This window comes from Giraffa tippelskirchi, chromosome 8 (assembly GCF_054371585.1).
Source record: "Giraffa tippelskirchi isolate mGirTip1 chromosome 8, T2T-mGirTip1v1.2.pri, whole genome shotgun sequence".
Taxonomy (NCBI): domain Eukaryota; kingdom Metazoa; phylum Chordata; class Mammalia; order Artiodactyla; family Giraffidae; genus Giraffa; species Giraffa tippelskirchi.
Genome location: NC_137282.1, coordinates 113,351,945 through 113,372,118, shown reverse-complemented (window position 1 = coordinate 113,372,118; position 20,174 = coordinate 113,351,945). Strand labels below are relative to the sequence as shown.

The window sequence follows — 20,174 nt, the reverse complement described above, 5'->3', positions numbered from 1 at the left end:
CTCCCTCACAGGTCTTGACCGGGTCCCTCCCTCCCCTTCCCCCACCCTGCCCCTCCCATCATGATCCTTATGTTGCTCCAGTCCTTTTCACACTCTAACTTCTTTGGACCATTGCTTCCCCCTCCCCCAGCTCACTCATTCATGCATCCTGCTCTCGAGTGCCTGCTGTGTGCCTGGCTGCACGTGTGGCACGGGGGTGCAGTGCCGAGAGAAGCGACCAAGGCCCCTGCTCTCGGTGGCACTTACGGTCTGTTATGGGGTGACAGGTCAACCCTCAAGCCAGTGTGTACTTTAATGAAGCAGCTGGGGAGAGAATGAAGTGAGTGTTATGATGGAGGAGACCCACTGAGATCAAGTCAGAGAAGGCCTATCTGTGGGGCGGAAAGATGGTTGAAGATGAACAAACAACACACACACGCCTCCCTCTTGTGGGGGTCTCCCTGGCGAGGGGTGTGATCACATGGGTTAGACAGATACGGACACCCCAGGTGGTGAGCAGGGGGCACCACGTTTACTCAGCACCCGGGAGAGACAGGAGGACCACCTGGCAAACAGCCCAGCACCACACCCTCCCCAGCTTGGCAGCCATGCCCAAGGCTACAGGTGGCGCCCCTCAGCAGGCTCTGATGGGTCTCTTGCTGGCTCTGGCTGAACGAGAACTTGCCCTTTGGGGTCAGACAGACCTGTGGTCGAGAATCCTAGCAACGACGTTCACTGGTTAAAAGCCTAGGCAATTTTAGCCTCTCTGAGCCTCAGTTTCCTTGTCTGTAAGATGAGGATAGTGATACTGCCCTCACAAGTTGTGAGACGTGAACAAATTAAAATCTATAAATTGCATGTCGCAGTGGAGACAGGACAAGTCTTGGTGCCCTTCCCCAGCTGGCCTTATCTCCTGTCGGTGGGGTGTCCATGATCTCATCAGCTAGTACCTGCCACCACTCCAGTGCCAGTGTGCTCACAAAGTATGCAGAGATGACGTCCACGAAGTGGGTTTTTTCTGGTCAAGGAGGGCTGGGATTCTAGAACAGGGTCACACCAGCCCTCACCTCTTGGCTGCCGCTTATTGGGTTCTCACCTGGCCCTTTCCCACTGTTAACTTATTTAGTCCTTGCAGCAGTGCAGGAAACAGGCACAGGGCATTACGTGACCTGCTAAAGGGCCAGGAGCCAGGATCTGAAGCCAGGCCACCTGGCAGCAGGCTCCCTGCTCTGTCTCCCGCACCCCTGATCGGCATGGCTTCCAGCCAGCATCTTGGTCACAGCTCAGGCCAGCCTCCTGTGGAGGGTTAAGGGTTTGTGCCTTCCTGGAGCGCTCAGTCAAGGGGTGCTCTCATAAGAAAGGCAGCTGTGATGACGGGTGAGGTCCACAGCCCCCCCACCCCCCATATCTCCCAGCAGCAGGTTCACACTTGCCCCATGGCCCCCTTATCCATTCATCAGGAAGTCAGCCAGATCCCAGAGTTCTCATGTTTCAAGCAGCCCCCAGCAGCGCGGACTCCTTGCTTAATCACCCAGCCCCCCAGGAGGAAGACAGGATGGGCCGACATTTGGGGGCCTGGCTCCGTCTATATGTTTTGAATGCCCATCAGAGACACTGACGTCGGTTCCTAAGTCACAGCTCTAAAAGCGTTGTCTCTGCTTTCTTCAGCCCAGCGTGTGCTGGCGTGAGTCAGCCACCTGTGATGGATTCTGTGCCGAGGGGGAGTGGGTCACTGAGTCACAGCCTCTCTGGGCAGCCTCCTTGACTCACTTAACCCTGGGCGCGTGAGGCCCAGGCTCCAAGCCCAGTTCTGATCTCTGCCCACGGCCTTGTCCACAGGGGGCCCCAAGTCACTGCCCAGAGAAACTCGGAAGGATGTGCACCAGACGCTGTCAGTTCCTCACTTCTGGGGGCGGCAGGCAATGGGACTTCAGTTCTAATTTTATCACGTGACATTTTTCATAGTGAAAAATATATTTCCTGGTGGCTCAGACAGCAAAGAATCTGCCTGCAACGCAGGAGACCTGGGTTCGATCCCTGGGTTGGGAAGCTCCCCTGGAGAAGGAAATGCCTACCCATTCCAATATTCTCGCCTGGAGAATTCCATGAACCGAGGAGCGTGGCTGGCTACCATCCATAGAGTCACAGAGAGTCGGACACGGCTGAGCGACTTTCACATCTAGATAGTATTTATTTAACTAAACATGAAGGTTAAATTACTTTTCGAATGCAGCAGGATTTCCACCCCGCCCATATACACTTTTTCCCTCTTCCAGCTCTCGGCTCGAATGTGTTCACGCCAGGAAGCCAACCCAGTAACACCTGCCATCAGTTTTGTATTCCTCATCTCATTTAACCCTCCCACAACCCTTTGTGGTTATTATTCCCATTTTTCTGATGGAGAAACTGAGGCACAGGGTGGTGGGTACTGACCTTGCCCAGGGCCTCCAGCTAGGAAGTGAGCCCAGACCAGAACCTGTGTGTGGCCCTCAGCTGCTGCCCTACCCTTGGGCCCCTGAAGTGGGCAGTGCTGTCCCCCCAGGGAGATCTTGCCGAGCTGTTGGTCCTGTTCCCCCCCAGCCAGGCCCAGCAGGTTGCCCCCTCCTCCGAGCAGCCCAGGGCACACTTGACCGTGACTCACTGAGGCCGGGCCACGCTCTGTTGGCCTGGTACGTCTCCCGTCAGTCCAAAGCTCAAGTCCCAGTGAAGACAGGAATATTGCTGCAGGAAGCCCACAGCTTTATGCTGGAGCCAGGCGTGCTTATAAAAATAAGCGGACTTTGATGGGCTGGTGGGCTGGTGGATGCTAAGCCATAAGCCATATTCCTTCCTGCAGTGCAGCTTTTTAAGTTTTTGTTGAGCTGGAATAAAATAAACCCTGAGTCTTTCAGGGTGGTGTTTGGGGCCTTTTCTAAGCAGCCCTACCTGTCTCTTGTGCCTCTTTACTTCCTACTGCAGCCACTCCCCCCGGGTCTCTGTGGGTTCATTAATACCGAACTCTTCTCGTTCCTCACCCATGCCCACCGACCAGGCAGTTTCTGACCTCCACACTTGTTCATGCCGGTCCCTCTACCCAAATGCCTTTCCCCCTTGTTCCTAACTCATCTGCAGAGCCTTAGCACAGGGTCTTCTTTTTTTCCCTGAGAACACCCCCAGATGAGTTGGGGGCCCTCCCTCATCATTCCCACAGCCTTTGCTTCCCTCTGGACCAGTGTGGGTCAGGCAGTCGCATTTTCTGTTCTGAGTCTGTGTCACAGCAGGCCAAGGGCTCATCCAGGGCCAGGCTCTCATCTGGGTCATCTCCCCGAGCCTGGCACCTCCTGAAGGACTGCCTCCACCATGGCATCAGCCCAGGGCTGCTGACGTCAATGGCCCCAGTTTTGACGTGTGACAATAGCAAGTTTCTTCACTGCTCTGAGCCTCGGTTTCCTTTTCTGTAAAACAGAAGTTGCTGTTCAGTCACTCAGTTGTGTCCAACTCTTTGCGACCCCATGGACTGCAGCATGCCAGGCTTCCCTGTCGTTCACCATCTCCCGGAGCTTGCTCAAACTCATGTCCATTGAGTCGGTGATGCCATCCAACCATCTCATCCTCTGTCGCCCCCTTCTCCTCCTGCCGTCGATCTTTCCTAGCATCAGGGTCTTTTCCAATGAGTTGGTTCTTTGCACCAGGTGGCCAAAGTATTGGAGCTTCAGCTTCAGCATCAGTCCTTCCAGTGAATATTCAGGAGTTACCGGGTGGCAAAGCCAAAAGTGCTGTTTTAAGGATTAATGTCATTTATTCATTCTTTCATTCATTCTCTGGGTCAAGGTCTGGGGAATACAGCGTCAAGTTAGGCAAACACCCCACCGGTGGAGGGTTTCTCTTCTCATGGGGGGACACAGATGGGAACAAGTTGAGGGCAAGGTGGCGGGCGATACTGATGCTTTAGCAGCATCAGGGGCTTGAGGGATGCGGTGCTGGGGGGTCGCGGAGCAGAGGCCGGAGGGAGAGCCATGTGGAAGAGGGTTCCAGAAGGGGGCGCAGCACAAAGGCCCAAGATGGTACTATACTGGCCCTGTCCCTGGGGCAGCAGGGAGGCCAGCGTGACCAGAGGGAGGAAGCAGAGGAGGACGCGAGGATGTGGCTTCCCCTCGAGGATGGAAGCCTCGGAGGGTCCTGAGCAGAGGTGCGACGGGACCAAACGCAGGGTCACAAGGTCCCCATTGGCCACCATTGGGGAGGCCCCGGGGGAGTAAAGGAGGCAGCCGGGAAGCCAGTGGGGACGCTGCCGCTGTGTCCAGTCCAGGGAGGCAGTGGAGGCTGGAGGGGTCAGGCGCTGGGCATCTCGGGGGTGGAGGTGGCAGCATTTCCTGATGGGCGGGACGTCCGTGTGAGAGGAAGACAGGCCCAGGATGACACCGAGGGCTGTGGCCTGAGCAGCGGGGAGCGGGGAAGCCCCAGGAGGCTCCGTGGCGGCCTCCCTGGTGCTGCTCACTGAGCAGACAGTCATCCCACAGCACCGCTCACAGGCTGCGCTCTGCAGGGCCCAGCACCAGAGGGGAAAGGGGGGCCCCCAGTCTGCGATGATGGGGTAGACGGGCTAGTGATGGTGTTTGGGGTGTGAGGACGCTTCCCGAGTCTGCACGCCTACCCCCCAAGGTGGGAACAGCCAGGGAGTTGATGACGGGCGGCTGCCTCTCTGAGCCTTGGTCCTTTGCCAGGCACTCAGCGGGCCCTTCACATGCCTCCTCCACCCCACAGCCCGGCAGCCCTCTCCAGTGGGTACTGTTAACACCCCCTTCCACAGACGAGGAGTCTGAGGCTAAGAGAGAGCCGTGTCCCATGGCTGGGACATAGCCAAGCTGGGATACAAATCCAGATCCAGCCCAGGTGAGGCCCCGCACCCCTCCCGCTGGGACTGCCAACCCAGCCCCTGAGCTCTCCATCTCTCCCCCAGGTCCCGGGCAACTTCCACGTGTCCACACACAGTGCCACAGCCCAGCCGCAGAACCCGGACATGACCCATGTCATCCACAAGCTCTCCTTTGGGGACACGCTGCAGGTGAGCGAGACACAGTTGGAGTGGGTGCAGGTGGGCATCACCACCTCTGCCGTCCTCCTCGGGCACCGTGAGAGGCCCTCCAGAGGGGTCACGCCCTTCAGGCCTCTGCTCCATCAAACGTCCCCCCTGCCTGCCTTCCGAGCGTGGCTGCTCCGTCAGCATGCTGCCCTCCAAGCCTCAGCTTGAGGCTGGGCCTGGGGAAGGGCCTGACTTTCATGGGCAAGTCGCCAGTGCTGGTGCTTTCCCTGTGCCAGGCTGGCCTCGGGAGGGGGGGCACCGCATCTGACAGCCGGGAGCTGGGTCCCCCGGCGGGCGTTGGCCTCGAGACTAGGGCCCTGTCCGCTGTGGTGGCAGTGCCCGCGTCCATTCAGGAGGCGTGAAGGAAGTGTCCTGAGAGTCCCTGTGATGTTGATGGAAAGGGCCACGTCCAGCAGGCCCGGCCTGACGGTTCCCTCCCCGGGACGGCAGACACTGACCGCCTGATCTCTGCCGGCCATGGGCAGGGCGGCTGTCCTGCCATCTCTGCTCCACCCCCGGCACCGCAGTGCTAAAGGGGAAGGCTGCTCTGCCCTGTGGGACAGGGGGGCGTCGAGGCTTAGGAGGGGCCGTAACTGCTCCAGGAGTGGTGATGATCTAGCCACCCCAGCTCCTGACCCCAAGTCTGGCTTGATGAGAATCCCGTTTTGGGGGTGAGGTTGCTGCATTGGTGCTCTCCAGGCACAGTGATGTGTGCACACATGCACACCATTATGATGCCCATGTGCACACACATCTGCTCACATGAGCAGACACACTCATCAGACACACACTAAAAGGTGTGCCCTGACATACATGTGCTTGTACGTGCACCCTGAGAGCACACACTGAACACACACCACTTATGCACACACACACGCTGGGTGTACAAGCGTTCCTGTAAGCACCCCCCCAAACCAGAGCAGTCATCCCTGAACACACACATATACTCACCATTCAGAGATACACACACACACATACACACACCACCCAGAGATATACACACACACAGACACCACCCAGAGATATACACACACACCCCTCCAGAGACACACACCCCACCCGGAGACACACACACACACACCACCCAGAGATACACACACACCACCCAGAGATATACATAGACACACCACCCAGACACACACACACACACACACACACACACACCCCACCCAGAGATACACAGCTCCCCCACCAGAGACACACACATGCACCCAGACTGGAATGTCTTACATACAGATCCACAAGCACACACGTGCCCCCCTCACACGTTCGTGCCACACATGCTGAGGCTTGTTGAATTCTCTGTGTGTGCTGAGCACCTTCCTTCACAAGCACGACCCTCTTTTACCCTCTCAGCAGCCCCAGAGATAGATACTAGATGTTGTCCCAGAGAGGGTACAGCCTGGTGCAGAGCCCGGCTCTGAATCCAGAGTCTGCCCCGGGGCCACACCATGGACCACCTCCCGTGCGCTCTGCCTCACTTCTTCTCCCTCCACGCTGCTCCCGCTTCTTTCCGGACGCCTTTGCCCTGCCCAGGTGATCGAGCGCTGCCTTCCCAGGCTCTTTGGAAGCCCCAGAGGTTTTCCTCTTGGAGGTGAGGCTTTGGAGCAGAGCAGGCACGGTCTCTCTGGGCCAGACTCGCTGTCCACACACTCGAGGAAGCACAGCCTGTCCTAGGGCTGTGGACCCTGCCTGAAGGCGAGTTCACACAGGCTTCACACCCACATGCTCCCATCTTTCTGTTCAAGGGACTGCTCTGTGGCGGTTCCCCTGCCTGCCTTGCAGGGTTCAGATCCTGGCTTCACCACTTACTAGTTGTATGACCATGGACAAATTATTTATTCTTGCCAAGCCTCAGTGATCTCATCTGTAAAATGGGAACAATAATGGTACCTTCCTCAGAGAATTGTAGTGAAGATAAAATGAATTCATGCACGTGAAGCTCTTGAACAGCTGCCTGGCTCAGAGTGAAATGAGCTGTGGCCTTTGTCATTGTCACCGTGCCCTCACTCTGCACCAGGCCCCGCAGGGCACGATGCCGCCGGCCCACAGGGACTCCCTTGGCCATGGGGGAGACAGACGTGGGGTGCTCACCGCCCAGTGCGACGGGAGCTGACCAACCACAGGCAGGCGGAGGGCCCGGGTCCCTCCATCTGTGAGCCTGGGCAGCATCCCAGCTGCCTGTGCAACCCACCAGGTCAGCAGATCCTTGACACAGTCGGGGAGGTGGGTACAGTGAACCCTAGTGTGCACAGGGAGACTGAGACCGGAGTCATGGCCCAGGGTCACGCAGCTCCCTGGAGGCACCACCAGAGTCCAAACCCCATCTTGGCAGCAGACCACACTCCTTTGTGGGCGCTGTTGACCCCTCAGCCTGCACTTTCTCACTTGGGGACCAGTGTTCAGATAAAGCCTTGTTGAACCATCACAAAAACCCCCTCAAGGATGCTGGGTGGCATTTATTTTTCCTGAGGAGGAAACAGGGTCAGAGAGGTTCAGTAACCTGCCCAGTGGCATACAGCTTGAAAACTAGGTGTGTCTGGCCCCAGGTCTTTCTTGACTATGCCTCAGAGAGTTATGGATTCATCAGACCCCCTCAAAATTTATGCTCTGCTCCAAGCTTTGCCTGAGGCCCTGGGGTAACAGCAGTGGATTCTTGCCCCCAAGTGAAGAAGAGACTAAGTGTAAATAAATGTAATTACAAGGGACAAGAGAGGCATAGGATTCTGGGCAGTGATGTGGAGATGAGGGCAGGGTACTCCCCAGCTTGGAAAGTCAGGGAGGGCTTCCCTGAGGAGGTGACATCCACGATGACATCTAAGCCAAGCACTGAAGGGTGAGAAGGATTTGGCCAAGCTCAGGACAGGGAAGTCTCATGGGCAGGGACATCTTGCATGTCACCCCTCTCCTAGAGCACCCACTCTATGGCATATCCAACCAGTCATTTTCATATAAAAGACCCTCAAGGTCACTTTCAGAAAAAAAAAGTGGACCAGCAAGTCTCCATGACATCAGAACGCTGTTCTTCTGTACATGAGATGCCAGAGGCTCATCAGAGTCGGCGGAGAGGGCTCAAAAGTGTCACCTGGAGCGGGGAGCAGGGAGCTGGGTTTTAGGTAGAGCGAGAGACCCACATTAGATTTAGGAAGGTGGGGTCTGACCGGGGCAGGTGGGTGTCATAGAAAGAGCACCCAGCTGCCTTGTGGAAGGTGAGGCAAGGCTGCAGGCGAGGAGGTGAGGGAAAGGCTGCAGCCAAGGGCAGGGGACAGGAGGAGAGAGGGGAGGGACAGGGAGGGACAGGGGCAGCCTTGCATTGCCATCTGCTGCTGCAGGACAGAAGGACAGTAATAGCCTTCTACTTGCTTCTTATGGTGGAAATAGGATTTTTTAAAAATGTAAACTACTTAGCTGAGGATTTATCTACCCCTTCATCATCTGTCATCCATTCAACAAGTATTTATTGAGCCCCTAGTATGTGCTGGGTGTTCCACACATTGGTGAGGATGAGCCTGGTCCCTGCCTGTGTGGAGTGTTGAGGAGTCTGGAGAGGAGGACGGAAATTAATCAAATAATCATACAAATGAATGTCAGATAGAACCCTGACACCCGACGACGCGAGGGAACATTCTAGCACTCCGGCCTCCACGACCACTGCCCTCTTGGGTTAGAAACCATGTTGTTAGTTAGTCTCGAGGCACATTGGACAACCTCTCCCATGGCCTTGTTGAGAGTGCAGTTCTGTTAGGTGCTTGATAGACATCAGTGACCTGAGGCTAGGATCAGGGGTCAGGTCACCCACTGTTCCTGGAGTGGCCCTTACTGTAGGGGCCTGTCCCCTCTGCCCTCTATGACCTCTTCCCTTCCCACCCCTCATCCCATTCCTCTCCAGCAAGCTCTGTTTCTCAGTCTCCAGACTTATGTGTTTGCATGAGCTGCCTGCCTGGTTAACTTCCCACTTTCCTACAAATCTTGCTGTCACTTCCCCCAGGAAGCCCTCCAGGAGGCCTACCCCACCCACCCCTGTTAACCATGCCCATGAGGACATATTCCATGTACTGGGCACGCTTTGTCCTGCTTTCAGTCTTCCTGGAGGCTGACCTGGTTTCCCACTGGCCTCAGAGGAGAGTAGGAGGTGCCCTTCAGCCCCTGCCAGGGGGACACAGCCAGGTTGGCCGCCATGAGAAGGGGTGTCTTCACAATTCCTGTGTGTTTCCCACAGCAGACAGGGTGGGAGCCAGCAGCCCTGGGTCCCCTTTCAGAGGGAGGTGGGGGTCTCAGGAGGAGTGTGCCGGGACCCACCTCTGCCTTCACTTGAGTTTCCCGTCTGCCTCCATGCTTAAGCCCAGGCTTGAGGTCAGACAGACCTAAGCTGGACTCAGCTGCATATCAGCTGCAGGACACTGGACAGATTTCAGTGCTTCTCCAAGCCTTGGTGTGCTCTCCTGTAAAATGAGCCCGTGGTCCATCCTTAAAGGCGTTAAATGAGATGACACTCAGGACCCAGGACTGAGTGTCTCACAGCGAGGGCTTGGAAGCAAGCTCGTGCCTCCTCTGAGCCTCATGCACCAGAACTTTACGAGACAGACCTTGCTGGATCTCCGTTTTACATGTGGCCAAGGTCTCTAGACCAGCTGGCACCCGGCTGTTCCCCTACCCCAGGCCCGAGCCTAGAGGTGGCGGCATCCTGGGGTCAGGCCTCACTGTGCTTCTCCGCAGGTCCACAACGTCCACGGCGCTTTCAACGCTCTCGGGGGAGCAGACAGACTCACCTCCAACCGTATGTACCCCGCCCTGGCAACAGCTTTCCACCCGAGCTCCCCAGGGCAGCGGGGACGGAATGGGGGATGGGAGGGAACGTTTCCCAAGCCCTCGGTGTGAGCCACGCCATTCATGCTTCATTCCCACTTAGCCTGTGAGGACGCGGAATTACCCCATCTTCCTGAGAAGGGAGGAGAGTGACTGTCGGGGGCTGATGGGGGAGGGCAGGGAAGACTGGCAGCCCTGGACACACCGTCAGCGCTCTGTGAATACCTGGCCGTCCCCGTGATTGTTGCTATCTCATAATATATTGCTGCCACATAATTGTTCTTGGTTGAGATAATCACCTGAGATCCCACAGGGAGTGCTGACCTAGCCAGAGTTCATCCTGGCTCCAGGGAGCACCGTGAGAACGGGGCTTTGGGGCGCTCGGCCAGGTCTGGCCACCTGCGCGGCCGCCAACCCCACCCCTTCTCCCGCTCCGGCCCCTCCCGGAGCCCTCCCTCCTAGGCTCCCTGGCACCTTGGCCCAGATTAAAGAGCGTGCCACGTCTTTGCACACCAACAGACGAGCACACACACCTACACACGTGTGTGCACACACATGGGGCCCTGCCCAGAACGGGCCTGGGAGACCTGTCTGCTTATGTGGGTCTACCCACTGGGTCCTGCGAGACAGGTTACCGAGACTGTTCTCATCTCTTCCCCTGAGCTCACCTTTTCACCCGTATGTCTTTAACCATTTCTTGAGGTACATTTACAGGCAGACCTTGGAGATACTGTGAGTTTGGTTCCCAGTTAACCCAATGAACTGAAGATTGCAATAGAGCAGGTCACATGAATTTTTTGGTTTTCCAGTGCATAGAAAAGTTACATTAAAAAAAGAAAAGTTACATTTACAGTACACGGCAGTCTGTTAAGTGTGCAGTAGCATCATGTCGTCAAAAATAATGTAAATACCTTAGTTTAAAAATGTTGCTATCACCTGACAACACAGGGTTGCCACAAACCTTCAGATTTAAGAAAAAAAAAAAAACAAACCACTATTTTTGAAGCATAATAAAGCGGAGCAATAAAATGAGCTGTGCCTGTACTCGCTGCCAAACCAAGCATGGAACTGGGATAATCCAAGCAAAAGAGAACTTCCCTCCATGACCCGCCCCAACAAATCAAGCTTCTCATTTCTCCGTGTCACTGGGAATCCTTGTCCATGAGCAGAAGTCATTTTTTCCAAGCATAGGTCACAGCTTACTTTCTGATGTTTGTGTCATTGTATCATAACCACAGTTAGTGTACAGTTTTCCCACTGGTTGTGGAGACACGGTTGGCCATCTAGCAGCTCCACCATGCTCTATTAAGGGACTGTCTTTTCATGGAAAACGTCTCTTGTTTCTACCACAGTAATGCCTCTGTTATTTACGGGATTTGCTTTACGTTCCATGCCTCCAGCAGCGTGTCAGTGTGTGCCTGTACTTGCTGGTTTTCATGCAGATGTCTGATTATAATGGAGGGGGATGATTCTTCATATACCGGGGTCATCCTTGTGGTTCTGCATGGGGGCAGCCCCCAAGGGGCCTGTCTGCCCCCACTTGCAGTTAGCCTGGACCCCTCAGCCACCTGATACTGGAGGAAGATCAGGCTAGGAAGGGTATGCAAGCCCGTGGAGGGTGTGGGCAGGAAGCCTTTCCTCCTCTTGGGCTTCTGATGAAAGCAGGGGAGAGACCTGCCTGATGGACCGCCGGGGTCCAACAGGCTCTTGTTTCCTCATTTCTCAAGCCCGTTCCCCAGCCACCCACCACTTGTCACTCTGCTCCCACGCCCCCATGGGGGCTGCTTGTTATCATTCAGGTCTCAACCCAAATGCCACCACCTCAGAGAGGCCCTCTCTGACCACCTCTGTATAGGAGCCACCACGCCTAGCAACACACGGCTCTCTGTCCCTAGCACAGACCACTGTGTTGAAGATGCTGAAGAGGGACTCTGTTGATGATCTAGCTGATGATGATGATGGCATTGTGATGGTCTCTGTCTTTTAGAGTGACATCATGGAAATATATGTGGAGGAACTTATGTGAGGTCTGGGATTTGCTTCAAAATAAAATGGGGGAAGAGAAGCAGTGGGATAGAGATGAAGCAGAACTGGACATGTGTTGTTCATGGCTGAAGCTGGGAGACGGACGGGTACCTGGAGGTTCCTCCTACGGTTCCCCATGACTTATGGTTGAATTTTTACATAAGATGTTTGGGGGGGAGGGAGCCAACAGGGCACAGGGGCGTGCCTGGATCAGGTTGGAGCTGGCAGTCCCGAGGAGGGGTTCTCTGACCAGGAGTCCATGCGGGGGTCATCGGGTGCAGTGTCTCCAGTGGACATTTGGTGAATTATACAAAAGACCTTAAAATTGGTCACTGCCACTGAGTCATCAGTTCTACTCATAGAAGAGTAAGCTAAGGAAACGAGAGTATGCAAGGATTTAGGAAAATAATGGTCATTAGATCATTGTTTATAAGAGTGAAAATGAGCCACAACATTGGTGCCTGGCCCCAGGGGCCTGGTTGAGCACATCGTACGTGGTCTTTTCTGGGAGATGCGTGCAGCCATGACAGTGACGTGGCAGAACGTCACTGGTGTTCGGGCAGCAAGAGGTCATTGAGCCCCTTCTGTGTGGCAGGCACTGCTCGAGGGGATATGGCAATGGATAAAACCAAGGCTATAGACCTTATGCTGTGTCTTAGACCTGTAACAATGTCAGCAGTGTTCAGTTCTCAGAAGAAGGTTCTGTATGATCTAATTTTGTATTTATGTTTAGGGAAACATAAATATATGTATAAATAGAAGTCTGGCAGTTTGTACGTGAGAGTACTAATCTATGATTTTCTGGGCAGGCTGGCTTTGTGGGTGATTTTTATTTTTTTCTTTACAATCACCTGTGTTTTGTACAGACTGAACAGAACTATTATAGCTATGATTTTCACAGGGCATTTTTACTCTCATCCCTTCAGATGTTTTTCAGGGGCAATGGGGATTTGGAGCGCGGTGTTTCAGGTGTGGTCTTGGGGCTCCTGGTTTAAAATGCAAAGCCTGAGCCCCACCCCAGCCCCAGAGCACAGCATCTTCAGGGGTGAGGCCCAGGTGTCTGCCTTAGGCCCAGGTGTCTGCCTTTTAAATTCTGGGTGGCCCTAGTGCTGCGGACATCCTAAGCACCAGTGGGGTTGAGCAGAGGGATGTTGGGGTCTTCACGGGCTTAGCCTGAGACTACAGGGCTTTTGCCAGAGTTTTAGAGGAGTCAGCTCTCAAGACAGTTCAAGAAGCACTGCCGTTTCCTTACTAAGATGCTGTATTGGCAGGAAGAGGCTATGAACACCATCCACATCCCCTCCCCATTAACAGAAGATGAGCCTGAGGACTCTGGGCTGACTTAGCCAGGAGACCAGGATTAGAGCCCACAAACCTACACTTCTGTGTTGTTTCATCTGCATGGGCCCTGACCTGAGATTCTAAAAGGCAGGAGTAGAGGGGTCTTTGAGCTTCCCCTCACATCCCAGAAGGCCCAAGGGAATGTCATTTTTCCCGGGATGGTATTTAGCAGCTTTGGGTCAGCATTCTATCAGCCTAGTGGTTGATTCCGGTTACCTCATGCTTATCAGAAGCTGATTCACCTCTTCTCCCATTCATGGGTCTGACCAGTCAGCTTTCCATCCGTTCATTCATTCAATAGGCATTTGCCACTGTCCACTTCGTACCAGGCCCAGTGCGGGGTTCTAGGGACACCGAGATGAGTAAGGCTCAGTCCCTGCCCTCCACAGCCTCGCTCATCCAGCGGGGATGGTGTAAGAGTCTCAGTGGAATAGGACCCAGGGCCGGATGGAGGAAGAACTCATCTCTCATTAATTGAAAATTGGAAAAGAAATTAATCAGTCATCTATGAATGTGGTTCTTCTGGTTGGTGGCTTTCTCTTTTTTAAAATCTTGAACCCATTTCGTCTCAAAAGTAACAAGTATTCAAACCAGACAAGAACGTGTACAATGAAATGTGGTTTTTATCAAATCCTGCCTCCCCTGCCCCAAGGGTAAAACTGCTAGTAATTTCTTGGGTATCTTTTCAGAAAATTCTTCTATGTCTTCACGCATGTGGAGGAGTGAGTCTTCCTGTTCTTTGTGCTTAACCATCCTCCCTTGGAGTCTCTTCACTTCACAATAACCCCCTGGAGAGTGGCCTTTCCTGGCAACCCCCTGCTCAACAGTTGCCCTGTTGGTGGGCATTTGGGCTGTTCTAGAATTTAGTATCTGTGTACAGTGCAGGAGTGAAGATCCTGACAGATGGTCTTTCAGTTCCTGGTGCCCAAAGGGAAAAAGGGACGGGGGTTGTTGGGTGGTGAAATCGTGCAGTCCCCTCTCACCCTTTCTGCCCCCCACCCCATCTCAGTACAGTACCAAGCGGGTTTAGGGTTGAAAGGACGTGAAAAGACCTGCTGGCCGGGCATTACCTGTCACCCTGCCTCATGCTGCTGTGTCTTCCCCACAGCCCTCGCCTCCCACGACTACATCCTGAAGATCGTGCCCACAGTTTATGAAGACAAGAGTGGCAGGCAGCAGTACTCCTACCAGTACACCGTGGCCAACAAGGTACGCGGGCGGCGGCTGCGTGCAGCGGCGCCCTCTGCTGGCCAAAAGCAGAGGTGACAAGTGTCCCGGCGTGATTGCCTCTGATTCCTTTCCCGGGGCCTTTCCTGAAGGGGTCATGTGCCCTGGGTAAAGAAGGGAGACAGGTCTCAGAGTCAACGGGAGGAAATCTAACTGGGAGATAGGGTGTGATCTGGTTGAGAAAGAGTAGGCAGGTAGCCTTTCCCAAAGGTCTAGGGTTTGCAAACATCACAGCCGTGTATCTGGCTCTGGTCCTTCAGACATGGGACCCAGATACTCTGGCTTGTGGGGCACAAGCTCTTTATCCAAAATCGTGAGGCTCTTGAATCACACCAGATGGCTGTTGGTTAACTGGTATGTCCCAGGACCCCAATACTCAATGTCCTGGGGAAGTAGGCAGGCCTTGGTGAGAAGCAAACATTAGTCAGAGCCCTCACTCAGAACAGGGTGACTGACAGTGGTTTCAAGCCAAGACAGCCTCAGCTTCCCCGGAGATGACCCTGCTATGGGACATGCATGCTTGAAGCCCATTGGTTGATGTATCCCCAAAAGACCCCTTTACACTAGGTCCCTCCTTTTTTTTTTTTTTTTCTGTTTCAGGACCACCCAAACCCCTTAAAGTGATATATTGTTTGGTGCTAATAATAATAATAGTAAGAGTGAAAGTGAAAGTATTAGTCAGTCAGTCATGTCAGACTCTTTGAGACCCTGTGGGCTGTAACCCACCGGGCTTCTCTGTCCATGGGGTTGTCCAGGCAAGAATACTGGAGTGGGTAACCATTCCCTTCTCTAGAGGATCTTCCTGACCCAGGGATTGAACCTGGGTCTCCCACAGTGCATGCGGAGTCTTATACTGTCTGAGCCACCAGGGAAGCCCCAGTAGTAAGAGTAGTAGCTATCATTTATGGAGAATTACCACGGGCTGGACATTATGCTCAGCTCTCTACTCCACCATCTTTTTCAGTCATCACAACAGCTCTGACGTTGGGCCTGTTATTGTCCCCATTTTGCAGATTTGGCCACTGAGGCACTGAGAGGTGGTCCTGGAGCTATAAAGTGGATGAATGGGGATGAGAACCAACTTCTCCAGCTCCAGAACCTAGCCTCTCGATCACATCAGCTACTCAGTCTGAACAGGGCCTCTGAGTCTGCCAGGCTGGGAGCTACTCTTTCTCGGGTGGCTTGGGGTCCTTCTACTTGGCGCCACCTGCACTAATGTGCTGGTATAACTCTCTGGGGCAGATGCAGTCTGAGCAGAAAGAGTGTGGGCTGTGGAGCAAACTTCCGGCTCCAACCCAGCTCAGTCACTCACTCGGGCTGTGACCTGGGACAAATCACATAACGACTCTGTGCCTCAATTTACTCATGTGTAAAATGGGGATGGTCCCCACCGCAAAAGATCACTGTCAGATGAGGCAGTGTTTTTAAAACCACTGAGCCCACAAAGAAGGCTTTGGCAAATAGTACCTACCGCTGCTCTGTTTGATGATTTTTCTCTGTCCCTCAGCTCTAGGCCATGACCCAGACAGTCACCCTGCCCCATCAACTCTCCCAGGAGAAAGCTGATCTTGTTTTGCCCAAGGCTTCTTCCCCTGAGGCTTTGGCAAGGGCCCAGCAGCCAGGACTGCTTGCTCAGCTCTCTCTGTGGCCTCAGCCCCAGTCTGCCTTGTGAGCGAGTGAGGGCTGCACCCATGGGGACTGGTGGCGGTCCAACAAAGAAGCCAGGTTTCAAGGTTGTCCCTGGAGAAGCTGCAGAGCTGGGTCCTTAGCGTTTGGGGCTGGGGCTTTAGTTTGGTTTACAGTCGCTGTAGACGAACGAGAGCAACCAGAGGCTTTCAGCATCCTGACGTGGACGCACTGTTAATTCAGCCCCCTGGTGTCCTGGGAGTCCCAGCCGGCGCCTTCCCCAGGGGTCTGGTGGAGGGTCTTTGCCCTGGCTTTCCATTTCGGTGTGTTCCTTCTGTGAGGAAGGAGGGACTGGTGACACATTAACACACCTCCCCACGTCTCTCTCTCTCACACACAACCCTCAGGAGGTCACATGTGGCATAGCCTGTCCGTCCTTGCCAGGCCTTCCAGACACCCCCGGGGGGATCTGGCCGCTCACTGATGGGCCGCTCCGCACTCCGAGCCCCTCCGTCACGGCACGTGCAGTGCTGCAGTGTGGCAGATATTTTTACATCTGCCTCCTTCTCCAGACTGGAGGCCCCTCTGGGGAGGGGGCAAGGTGTTCTCACCTCAGGTTCCCCAGCACCCCGGGCCAGCACACAGGAGAGATGCTTGGTGAACAGTCACTGGATAAACCAATAGATTCTACATGGCCCAGCAGCTGCAGGGGGAAATAGGCCTTTACTCAGACTGAGCCCACATCACAGTCATCCTTCAACAGCTCTGCTCTCAGACGCTCTATTTTGATTCTGGTGCTGCTTCCAAGGTCATACCATCCATTTCCAAGCAGCCAAAGGGGTCCAAAATGCCCCCGGTGAATGGTGGCCATCTGGACGCTGATGGCAGAGCTTTGGGAGAAAGGGTATGAGAGGAGGGGTCCGTGAAGCCTGGCTCTGCGGGGAGGAGTGGGTTGCTGGAGACCCTCTGCAGCCCACCCCCACATCCCCCATGAGACACGGTTGGAGTCTGAGTCTCGCACACACACACACACCCCATTCTCTCTCCTTCCACCCCAGGAGTACGTTGCCTACAGCCACACGGGCCGCATCATCCCCGCCATCTGGTTCCGCTATGACCTGAGCCCCATCACGGTCAAGTACACGGAGAGACGGCAGCCTCTGTACAGGTTCATCACCACGGTGAGTGGGCAGGGCGCTGCCCTGAGCTCCTTCTCCCGCGCCCCCACCAAGAAGCAGGACGCAGCCCGCAGGGCGGGGTGCTCAGCCTGTCCACACAAGAATGTTTAGCAGTGTCATCAGAAGTACATCAATATCAATGGCATTTCATCAAGAAAATCTTTTCCAGAGGGGAATGCCACTCATTCATTTCCATCCCTTAAGCAGTTCCATCTTTAGCCCTTCCTGTTCCTGAGTTTCTCCAGTGTTTTTCATTGTGGTGGAATTGTTCGTTAGCAGAGCTTATCCTTTTCTATGTAAGTTTTACAGTGAAGATTTCACTCACTTTTTTCAATGCTTGCTGCTGATATTGTCAGGTTTTTTTTCTTTCTCTCCTTCTGCCTGTTCTCTTTTTTCTTTTTTGTCGTTGTCTCCACTAAGTCCAGTTTTCTGTGGGGCTTGGTACTGACTATTTCTATCAGCTATTCTATCCTGACTTCCCATTCAGAATGTCCTTGGGGTCAGAACAGCAGGGTCACAGTGCCCTGCTCTGGCCAGGAGGCCTTGAGAAGTTTAGTAAGCCAGAGGCAGTGGAGGTGGACGAGATGGGGTGATTTTCCCTCCTTCTTAGGTTGGAAACTGCTTTTCTACCTCTTTCTACTTTTAATAATGAGAGAATTTTAAAAGAAGAGAATTAAGTGTCCAGTCTTGTCTCTTTCATTTCCTGCTTTGACTCGGTCTGTATTAGGACTCTGTTATTAATCCAAAAGAGACGGGACCCCACAATATGCTGGCTTGAAGGATACATGGGCTTCAGGTATGGTTAGATCCAGGTACAAATGTCTGAAAAAGGTCTCTCATCATCCTGCTTGCCTCGGCACTGGTTTCATTTTCAAATAGAATTTACCAGTAGAAAGTGCCTCTTTCTCAGTAATTCTACACCAAGTACTGGCTAGAATAGCACCGTCATTGGCCTGGCTCAGGTCCCATGCCATCCTCGTGGCCTGGAAAATGAATGGTGTGCTCCACTTGGCCAGCCCCACCCAGACTGCAAGGACAAAGATTGCGATGGAGTGGGGTTCCCCAAGAGAAAAACCAGAGGCCAGTTACTAGAAGAGGGAGGACTGGATGCTAGGAGGCCAAAAGGCCAGATGTCCACTACAGGGTCTCCGTCTCATAATCTATGAAATAGGAATAACAATCCCCACTCTTCCTGCCTCCCACGGCCTTGAGGGACTCAAAGCAGATCATGAAAGGGCCGCTGTGCAGTTACAGAAAACCATGTGGATACAAAGGATGTCAAAAGTTTGGTGCTTATATGAGCCTCAAAATAGCATTTTGCTGTTCTCTGGCTCCATAAAAATTTGAAACTTGTCATCAGCCAAGGGTACTTAACATAAAGCTAAAATACCAGACACAGATTGGAAGAAGATATTTGCCCCACATACAAGAAAGATGTGGGGCTTCCTGAGTAGCTCAGCTGGTAAAAAAAAAATCCGCCTACGATCCAGGAGACCGCAGATCCATTCCTGGGTCAGGAAGTTCTCCTGGAGAAGGGATAGGCTACCCACTCCAGTATTCCTGGGCTTCCCTGGTGGCTCAGACGGTAAAAAAATCTGCCTGCAATGGGGGAGACCTGGGTTTGATCTTTGAGTTGGGAAGATCCCCTGGAGGAGGGCATGGCAACCCACCCCAGTATTCTTGCCTGGAGAATCTCCATGGACAGAGGAGCCTGGCAGGCTACAGTACATAAGGTCACAAAGAGTCGGACAGGACTGAGCGACTAAGCACAGCACAGCACAAGAAAGAGGTGTGCTTCAGAATTTCTGTATCAAAAAATTCCTACAGGGAATTCCCTGGTAGTCCAATGGTTAGGACTCAGTACATTCACTGCTGTGGGCCCAGGTTCAATCCCCGGTTGGGGAACTAGGATCCTGCAAACCGTATGGTTTTTTTGTAGCCAAAAAAGATAACATTCCTACAGATCGATAAGACAAAGTTAAGTGATCGAAAAGAAAATAGGTAAGGACTTGACCGCTGACAGAAGAGACCACACTGACAATGGAAAGATGCTGAGGGTCACTAGAAACCAGAAGAATGAGATTCAAAACAGCAAGATCCAATCGTATCCTGTCAAACTGGTAGAAGGATAGGCCTGCCCTGTAAAGACTGGGAGGATGCGAAGCAGGAGGACCCGCATATATTCTCTGATGTGAATGGGCTCAGCCACTTTGGACGGAGTTGCAGTGACCCTTTGGCTCCAAATTAGGGAATTTGAGCAAGTGATTCTACCCAAGGACCCCCAGGGTAGCAGCCCACGTAGGTCGTGGCACTGATTCTCAGCCGGTGCTCCTGCTGCACACCCAGAGTAGGACAGAAGCGAGGACACAGCAGGCACCTCTCTGCAGATGTGGTCTGCATCTCAGAGGCCCTGGGGCCTGCAGCCTCAACAGTGGTGGAGAAACAACTGTACCCACGCCTCACTGGAGGGTCAAGGAGGATCTTCTGGCCTGCTTTCTGTTTTCTCCTGCATTCCTGACAGCTGAGGCTCTGAGTGTTGAAATTTCTTGCCAAGTGGCTGAGAAATGAAGTGACTTCATTTATTTGCTAAATAATATTTGCTAGACTTTACCATGCACCAGGTCCTGTGCTGGGCAGCAGGAATAGTGAACTAGACACAATCTCTGACCTTAGTTTGCTTCCTGGCTGGTCAGGGAGATGGCTGAGCACGCAGAGCTGCAGTCCAGATCAGCCAGGACTCTGATGTGCACCAGGCACCCCAGTGACAAAGACTCTCCTCTGGAAAGTTCAGAGAAGGACACCCCAGGATCGGTCTTGCAGGGTGAGGTGGCGTTTTCTAGGCTGGTGAGCAAAGCAGAGAGAGTCTCAGCAAAGGGAATAGTGTGTGCCAAGGCGTACAGCACAGCATGTCTTGTGAAGGCCTTGTGGCT

General features: G+C 53.7%; 1 protein-coding gene and 1 non-coding gene across 2 annotated transcripts in view; both read left to right on the top strand.

Moving 5' to 3' along the window:
* Positions 1-20,174, top strand: part of ERGIC1 (endoplasmic reticulum-golgi intermediate compartment 1) — a 110,967-nt gene that overhangs the window by 80,769 nt on the left and 10,024 nt on the right. The window contains exons 6-9 of the mRNA XM_081520520.1: positions 4,919-5,023; positions 9,758-9,818; positions 14,322-14,422; positions 17,125-17,247. Of these exons, the coding sequence (XP_081376646.1) occupies positions 4,919-5,023; positions 9,758-9,818; positions 14,322-14,422; positions 17,125-17,247 (390 nt within the window). The remainder of the gene's footprint in view (positions 1-4,918; positions 5,024-9,757; positions 9,819-14,321; positions 14,423-17,124; positions 17,248-20,174) is intronic.
* On the top strand, positions 19,077-19,149 carry TRNAE-UUC (transfer RNA glutamic acid (anticodon UUC)). The gene has a single exon. It is a non-coding gene; the product is annotated as a tRNA-Glu (tRNA).